Raw genomic sequence first — 8,819 nt, 5'->3', positions numbered from 1 at the left:
GTATCTTTTGTCAAGTTTTCATTACACAATAGTCACTTTTGCGCCTTGAATCTTGCACCTGATTAGGTATGAAAATACTAAAACTAATACTGAAACTAACTGAAACTAAACTAAAACTAAGCATGAAACCAAAAATAAAAACTAATAAAAACGAGAAAAACCACTCTGAAAACTAATTAAAACTAACTGAATTAGAGAAAAAAAAAGTAAAAACTAACTAAAACTAAACTATAATGTAAAATCCAAAACTATTATAACCCTGGTTTGCAGCCTTTCTGTGAAAATCTAACTTCCTTAATAACTTGAACATTTGTCTCCAAGAGACGTTTCAAGAAATCACTGCTACAGAGGTTCACTTACATTTTCCAGCCTAGACTCTGACTCTGACCCTCTGTGTTTCCAGTGTGGAAAAGTAACAGATGTTGTGGTGGAAAGCTGAAATAAAATAAACACTGTAAGGCTCCAAAGTATCTTTTATATTATTTAATGAATTTTAGCAAAGGGATCAGCGATAGACCAAATAAGGTCTGAGAACAAAGAAAGGGAAACCCTCACTGTTTAAAGCTTGGTTATCACATGCATACAATGTCTGCAGTTCATCAATGACAAAACAAGGTTTACTCAAACATACCACAGAAGAATCTACTCAGTCTCCCTAAAAGCTCAGTCTATGTTTCACAGCTCCAGGTGCAAATTCCTGTGTACTGCAAGAGCGTGCATACACAAGTCAGATGACAGTTACACATAGAACAAAGAAGACTATTACATGTAAGCAAATTATATATGTAGACATACAACAATGATCATGTCTCATACTGCTACAAGAGCTTTTAATGCGTTTATATAGCTGTGACTTGATTAATATCTTCACTTGAATAATATAAGTGCAGAGATGTTAGCAATTCGATGCGTGTTTACTTTCAAAAGCATGCAACCATATTTCTGTATTTCACATTTTAAGCCACTTTTCTACATTTCTGAAGCAGTCAATGATTACTTTGCATCACATTTTTACTTTGTGTGCTTAATATAACTGAAAAAAAAGCCCCTCAATGTGCTCCACTGTGCATCTCAATCCTGTACACTTGTTACACAGCTTTTGTTTTCACAAAGTGTCTCCAAACATTCTTACATTTCAAAACAGACTGAGTGTTCATCTAGTAAAATTTAAGATATAATTCCTCCTTGTGAAGATCACCCAAAATATGTCATCTCTCTTTAAAATTGAGAGCTGCTTAAATCAAAGTGATAGGGGCCAGCTTTTCTAACCAAACCAGGTAGAAAATTTTCCAACTACTTATTAAAGTAAATTTTTTCTGGACATCTCACAGCTTTCTACAATTTGAACAATGAAATGTGACTGGGTGTGCCCACACCAGTGAGAGATCAGGTGAGGCAAATCTCACATTGTTCTGTTACAGAGTGATTCAATATTAACTTTAATGTTAATAAAGTTACTTTGGCATTATTACTGCTGACAGTAACAGTCTTACAGTGCACCTTGTACCTTTCCTGAACACAAATGTCCTTCACTCTTCCACTGGCCTGAGCTGACACTACGATCCAGGTCTGAGTACACTTCAGTTATTCTAAACATCTCAGCTTGGCTCTCTTGCACTCGCACGCTCTCTCTATCACACCCACAGATGCTTTTGTGGCAAAAATGGGACCATTTTGAGAAGCCGTGACAATGTTCTCTCACATTGATTATAGATTTTTTAATTAGTTAAAGTTCTGGAGTTCCATGTTTTGGCATAGTTAGCAATCACTTTACATGAGCACTGTGCCCAGGCCCTCTGAAAGTGGTACACTTAGCTGTGCAGTGATTACATTAGTCAAACCAACTGGATTTGGGGGACCAAACATGACCAGACACAATACGAAAGGCCTAGTGTGTGTACACTTAGTATATTCATGTTTACACCTATAGCCAGTGGTTTCCAGTCCAATTTAATGCAGGCTCTGGCCCCTGGAAAACTTTCTACTGTGGTCACCTAAACATGATGTCAGAAATCACTGAAAATAAATACTTTATGTATTTCCAGATCAGTTCCATTGCAGTTTTACTACAAAATAATGTTGCATATTTAAGATATGTAGCAAATGATATATGATTTATACAACATAATAAGTGTCATGAAAGTAAATACAGATTTGGTCAAGGTTAAAATCTTGGATTAAAAAAATCAAGCAAAGAGAGATTTTTTTGTGATTTCATAATATAAGTAAATGTGTTGTTATTGTTGCACCTAATCAACAGAATACTTTCATTAACCCTTTAACACTGGGGCATCGCTGCTGATACACCTGTTACCTGCCTTTAACAGCTTGTAACACCGAGCGTCTCACCACCAAAACATCTGATCACATATTTTGCATCATGCGACGGTTTGTTCTATTGGAAAAATTCAAATGGTTTCTGAAAACTGAGACATTGCGCTTCACAGCCAACATAAGGTTATTATGGTAATTGTTGCCAGAAGTCCGCAAATGGCAGGACATTTGAAACACGTTGTGACAATGCTGACATGTTCGGTGTTAAGGGGTTAATCTTTCACCACAGTCAGAGGGTGGGATTTCATGTGTCTCTGCAGACCACAGTGAAAGAGTTTTCCTCCAGTGTATCTTGAAATTTTTTTTTACAGTTAAATCTTTCAGGAGAAACACCACAGCTGCATGTTTCGTTTTTTTATGTGTGGATACTCTTGTGCCTTTTTAGATCCTCTAATCGTGAATATTTTTTATTACAAACATCACAACTAAATGGTTTCTCTCCTGTGTGAACTACCATGTGTCTCTTCAAAATTCCTAGTTGTGAAAACTGATTACCGCAGACATCACAAACAAATGGTTTCTCTCCTGTGTGGACTCTCATGTGTGTGTCAAGATTCCGCTTGCAGTTAAATCTTCTACTGCAAACATCGCAACCAAATGGTCTCTCTGCTGTGTGAACTTTCATATGTCGCCTTAAAATCCCCATCTGTGAAAATCTTTTACTACAAACATCACAACCAAATGGTTTCTCTCCTGTATGGACTCTAGTATGCATCTCGAGATTTCTCTTAGTGTTAAATCTTTTACCACAAACATCACAACCAAATGGCCTCTCTCCTGAATGAATGTTCATGTGCCTCTCAAAATACTTTTTCTGGGTAAAATTTATACCACAAATACTACAGTTAAATGGTTTGTCTCCTGCATGCACAGTCTCATGTCTTTTTAGATCACCTAGTTGTGAAAATCTTTTATGACACACCACACAACCAAACGGTTTCTCTCCTGTATGGAGTGTTTTGTGCATCTTCAGATTTCCCTCTTGATGAAATCTTTTGCCACAAAAATCACAACCAAATGGTTTCTCTCCTGTGTGCAGTCTTTTGTGCATCTTCAGATTTCCCTCTTGGTTAAATCTTTTACCACAGAATTCACAACTAAATGGTTTCTCTCCTGTGTGGATTCTCATGTGTGTCTTGAAATTTAAACTCTGTGTAAATCTTTTACCACAAACACTGCAAGTGAAAAGCTTCTCTCCTGTGTGGATTCTCATGTGTGTCTTAAGATAATACTGGTCTCTAAATTTTTTTTCGCAAACATCACAGCTAAATGGCTTCTCTCCCGTGTGACCTCTCATGTGTCTATTAAAATTATACAGATCTCTAAATCTTTTTTTACAAACATCACAACCAAATGGTTTCTCTCCTGTGAGGCCTATCATCTTTGACTCTGCATTCTGCTTCGCCCTAAAAAATTTCTTACTAACCAGACAGTTGGTAGACCTTTCTATTGCCTGACTTGTCATATCACCTTTTATACCTGACTCATTAGTGTTGCTCTCTTTACAGCCACTGTCACTGTCTTCTGTTTCAAGTTCAGAATCTGAATGTTCCTGCCAATCATCATCATTGTCCTCCTCCTCCTCATCAATACTGACTTCAGTTTCATAAGAGTCTGAAACCTTTCCATCAGTACTCGGTTGTAAATGACTGTTCAGATATGGGGTCCGAGCTGGTTCTGATCCTTCACAATCCTCTCGATATGTTTCTGTTTTTATCTGCTTAGGTGAGCTGCTGGTTAGAGTGTCTGCCTCTCTGTTGTCATCAGTTGGACTCTGATGAAGCTGTGAGAGCTGAGGTTTCTCTTCATCATTTTCACTCTTTACAGAAACAGAAGTGAATGGGAACCTGGTGATATCATCGTCCTCTGGCCTATGAAGCTGCTCTTCCTCATGACCAGGTAAGCATTCCTCCTGTTCCTCCTTAATGTGGAGGAGGTCTGGGTCCAGACTTGAGCTCCAAGGAAACTCTTCTTTAATCACCAAGATCTGCTGAACATCTGCAGGCAACAATAAACACACACACACACTTCTTGTAAAAACAAATATGTTTGGTACAATAATGCCTTCGGATTATCATTCCGATTGCGAAAACTGCCAGACATGACAGGTCAAAGAAAAAACAAACAAACAAACAAACAAAAACAATAGAAAACAATAAACACACATGCACATCATGAATCACTGTGACTTATACCTCTTATTAATATTTAAAGTGTTGTAAATATATTTTTGAGGCCATTTCTTGGAAACTGATTTGAGCTCAATTGATTGAGCTCAAATCAATTTAGATTCACCATTGAAAACAATGCTGTAATGTGATACTATCTCCCTATGGTTTTATCCAAACTAATGATTTGAAGGGTTTTTAAAAAAACAAAAGATATGTAGACCAAGTATTTAGATCTTCTCTCAAGCTACCTTCACACTTCATTAATTAGCCTTTATATGGAGTAAAAAAAAAATATTTTGGATTATGAAGCTAGTGCTAGAAAATGCCATGAGATCAGATATCTTCTCATAAATGTGTAGGGGAGATTTGACCAGGATACAAGGAAAACAATATGAATGAAAACATACAAACACGAGTCTAACAGCAACTTGTTCAGAACACACTAAAAAAAGACCCGCTGTATGTATATGAATGGTAAGATTAATGCGTAAAGCATCTTGAAATCAATTTTTGTTTTGAGCGGATGCAGCCAATTCCTTACCTGCAAGCTGTGACTCCTCAGCAGCAGCAAAAGAAGACACGGCTGGACACTCTGCCTCTCTTTTGTCTTCAGCTGGGCTCTGACAAATCTGTGAGAACTGGTGTCTGTCTTCATCATCTTCACTCTTCACAGTAATAGCACTGACTGAGAACCTGTTGATATCAGCCTCCTCCAGCCCACTGAGCAGTTCCTCCTGTTCCTCCTTAATATGGAGGAGGTCCTGCTGGTCCAGACTCATGCTCCAGGGAACCTCTTCTTCAATCTGCAACATCTGCAGGATATTATGCATGTTATTGATTATAATACCTGACAAACTGTGCACATGTAAATTACTAACCACTCACATGTAAAACCCTTTCGAAAAAGAAAAGTTTGAGACACTAAATAAATTAATTTTCAGGTACAAAAAGCTCTCTAGTGTAAAAAGCTGCAGTGTATTTTGTACTGAAATCATTTGAATTTCAGGAGTGGGACCACACCTCACAATCTCATCTATCTGGTATGTCTATAAATGCCTTCTTGCCCTACATGCTGGTTTGTTTTTGCTTCTCTGCCCCTTTCTTAGTTCTCATGACTTCTTGTTGGTAACAGGGGGATCTGCCTGTCCTGGGAGCTGTTGCTGATCCTCACCGAGGCCTTCCCCAGACCACAGACTCAGGCCCAGATCTTTGCTTATTACCCCCATGTTCTCTTTCAATTAACCTATTAACTGGCAATGGCCCGCCCGCGGGACGTTTGTAGCGCTCTCCGACTTTGAAGCCTCATAGCGTCACAGTAACGCTGCTGTTCGCCCTTACGATGCTTTTATTACAGACTAGACCTTTAGAATTGGATTAACACCTCATTTGGCCAATCATGTTATGAAATGGGTTTTCCAGAGCCAATAATAAGCAGACAGCATCATGTGACTTTTATGGACATGCCCCAAATGTTCTCCAATCGTTCTGATTGGTCTAGTCTGACCCAAAATCCAAAACCACAGCTGTATACCCAATACAATTCCTGACACGTGGGTATATGGCACTATGGGGTGGGTTTTCACATGAAACCATAAACTCCCTACGTATTCAGTGCGTCCTCCGTGCGTGAAACTGAGCAGGAAGTAAGAGTGTGTGCACCGTTGTGCGTAAACAGTATTTACAATGCTTTTTCTCACCAACTGATGGTCAGAATGCATCAAAAACAGACTATATTTATTCAACGAAGTGACTAAATGACTCACTAGAGTGGATTATTATTTATTAGAAGATTTCTTGGGTGATTTGACCAGTTTTACAGAATCTCACAAACAAACAGCTGTACTCTGGCGGCAATTCAGTTGTAGTAAGAGAGTGGGAACGGTTTTTAGGAGTGTGGGAAGGGTTTATTAAGCCTTAAAATATATATAAACCATAAAATAAATATATAAAAAATATAACACCACTACTTCGCGGATTTTCACCTATGGGGGTCTCTGGAATGTAACCCCCACCATAGGCGAGGGATCACTGTACTGGGATTTTACTGAAGCAGCGCAGTGCTGAACTGAAAGTAAGCAGAGTGAGCAGAGTGGAATACTGACCTACAGAGGTCAGCACACGATGGAAACCTCTCTCACTGTCTTTGCACAGCACTTCTCACACACACACACACACACACACACACACACACACACACACACACACACACACACACACACACACACACACACACAGCAATGGTGACAGAGTGAGATTGTCTTCATTAACACACAGATGGCTCAGAGTCTGACAGTAAATAATGTTTTATGTTCTTCTACACATTACCCGTTACACAGAGATTTCAGGTTCATATGGAGGAATCATTTGTAATAAAGCAGCTCTTCTGTGGATAAATCCTGTGCTCTACCTGAGTCCCAACAGCTTCTAACAGAAGAGTTCACCCTGATAAACATATTGATTTGTCTTCAGTGTCCTCTCATTGATCTGAACCACCTCGCTGCCTGTAAGCTGCACTTACACTGGAATTGCATGTTAACACTGGAGCCACGAAGGGGGTCATTTTGACCTCCCGACATTTTAAAAATGATGTAAATCTGCTGAATCTCAGACTTCATAACTTTTCTGAAAATGGGGTTATTCATCATATTGGGAACTTCTAACAGTCATTTTGACCCCACAGAAATCGATGTAAAAGTCGACATCCTGATTGCCTAACAACAGATACTGCTTTCACACATTTTGATACAAAGGGTGCTGTAACATGAGCCACAGTTTGCTAGATGTGACTGATAGATAAATATATAAGGGACTGTAATTTGATGAACTCAGACAGGTTTCAGGCCTGAGGAGCTGAAGGGCTGCAAACGGAACAGAGGCGGAGCAATGTGGACGATGATAAACTTTGACAGTTGTACTTTTTCAGTAATTAAATGTGTTTCATTAAATGTGTAATAAAATGTGTTTCTTTCTTTGTTGTTGCCAGCTGAGGTCAGTTTTAAAATGCAGGAACTGTTTTTATACCTTCTTTGTTTTTAGTGTAACTAATTATCTGCATTATGCTGAATCCATTTTTTAACTTTACCACAGCATTCTTCTTCTACAGTAATTAAATTATTTAGATATATTAGGGCTTGTTTTGTTTGGTGTGATCTGTTTATGAGTGAATTCTAATGTATATTTTACCTTTACAATCAGTAAAGCCTAAAACCGAATCTTAAATACTTATTTTGTTAAATCTTACTGATAATTAACACCTTAATTCCTTCGAGAAATGACTTAATGCAGGACAGGGTCAGAATGACCCCTCGTGGCAGGTCTAGAATTTAACTGTATTGTTTGACTGAATCACCTGAGTTCGCACAGATTCATTTCATTTAAAATATGTCAGGATATTCTTGGGGTTATATGTTTATGTTGACGATTATTCTATAAACATTACACTGACACTGTAATAAATAAATACTCTCTTTGTTATCAGTCACAGACAAAGGCAGGACCTGCACTGGATCTTCTCGGCAGGAGGAAGTGATGTAATAAATTTCACTTTATAAATGTTTCTATTTACCATGATACTTCTTCTGTATGACCTGCATTAAACAACATGCTATCAACAGGTGGTGCATCTGTGAGCTGCAGCTTCACCTCACCAGAGCCACGTCAGCAACATCCACCCTCCTCCCCCTCCTCTCCTCCTACACACCTTTCTTTGACCCCATGACGTTTTACACTGAGGTCGAGGAGAATGATAAGGGAAAGGACGTCGTTATTATTTGCATTATTATTATCCGGCTTATTCGACCACACCCACAGATTTCTCTGCAGGATCTTCTGACGTCCACGTCTCCACGTCTCTGACCACATGCTCTGCCTCCTGCAGAGGTTTCAGGCTGAATAAATTACCTGTGCAGCAGACACCGGCAGCGTCACTCCGAAAGCATCTGTCCATCTGCACTGACGCACACCTGGCGGAGCCGTTTCCGGCGGATGCCTTTCCCGGGTTGTTTTCTCGCCGCTCCGAAACTTTATTGTGTTGATGAATTATGAGTATTCTCCTCCATCCGTCTGCAGGCTCGATACACCAGCAACAAGGCCAGCTACATGACAGCCAGTCCCACATTTGTTTTGTTCCCTCTTGCAACACCATACAATAGACGGTTCCTACTCCCGTGTTGTATTATCATATTTCAATAGAAGCTACCCACCAATAAGAGAGCGATGTGCAGTATGGTCCCTTTCAGTGTCACATTAAACTGCTGAGTTATGATGACTGACACATTCATGTGGCCTCCTTCCCTTTAGCACCTGGAGATGCAC

The 8,819-nt window shown here is 39.2% G+C and overlaps 1 protein-coding gene across 1 annotated transcript; it reads right to left on the bottom strand.

Annotated features, from left to right (window-relative positions):
* Positions 1-512: 512 nt before the first annotated feature.
* Positions 513-8,611, bottom strand: LOC115797791 (gastrula zinc finger protein XlCGF57.1-like). The gene is made up of 3 exons (XM_030754294.1): positions 8,406-8,611; positions 5,047-5,317; positions 513-4,332 (listed from the first exon to the last, which is right to left on the bottom strand). Exons 2-3 carry the CDS (start codon positions 5,315-5,317, stop codon positions 2,690-2,692), a joined length of 1,914 nt encoding a protein of 637 aa, XP_030610154.1. The 5' UTR covers positions 8,406-8,611; the 3' UTR covers positions 513-2,689.
* Between the last annotated feature and the right edge of the window lie 208 nt (positions 8,612-8,819).

The sequence above is a fragment of the Archocentrus centrarchus genome, chromosome 19 (assembly GCF_007364275.1).
Source record: "Archocentrus centrarchus isolate MPI-CPG fArcCen1 chromosome 19, fArcCen1, whole genome shotgun sequence".
NCBI classification, from domain to species: Eukaryota; Metazoa; Chordata; class Actinopteri; order Cichliformes; family Cichlidae; genus Archocentrus; species Archocentrus centrarchus.
The sequence above is the reverse complement of the archived record's forward strand: the minus strand, read 5'-3'. Positions and strand labels throughout refer to the sequence as shown.

Excerpts from the sequence above, each read along its gene's own strand:
- LOC115797791 (XM_030754294.1), bottom strand. The coding sequence starts at position 5,317 with ATGTTGCAGATTGAAGAAGAGGTTCCCTGGAGCATGAGTCTGGACCAG. Across the intron at positions 4,333-5,046 it reads TGAGGAGTCACAGCTTGCAG|ATGTTCAGCAGATCTTGGTG; the intron begins GTAAGGAATTGG and ends TGTTGCCTGCAG.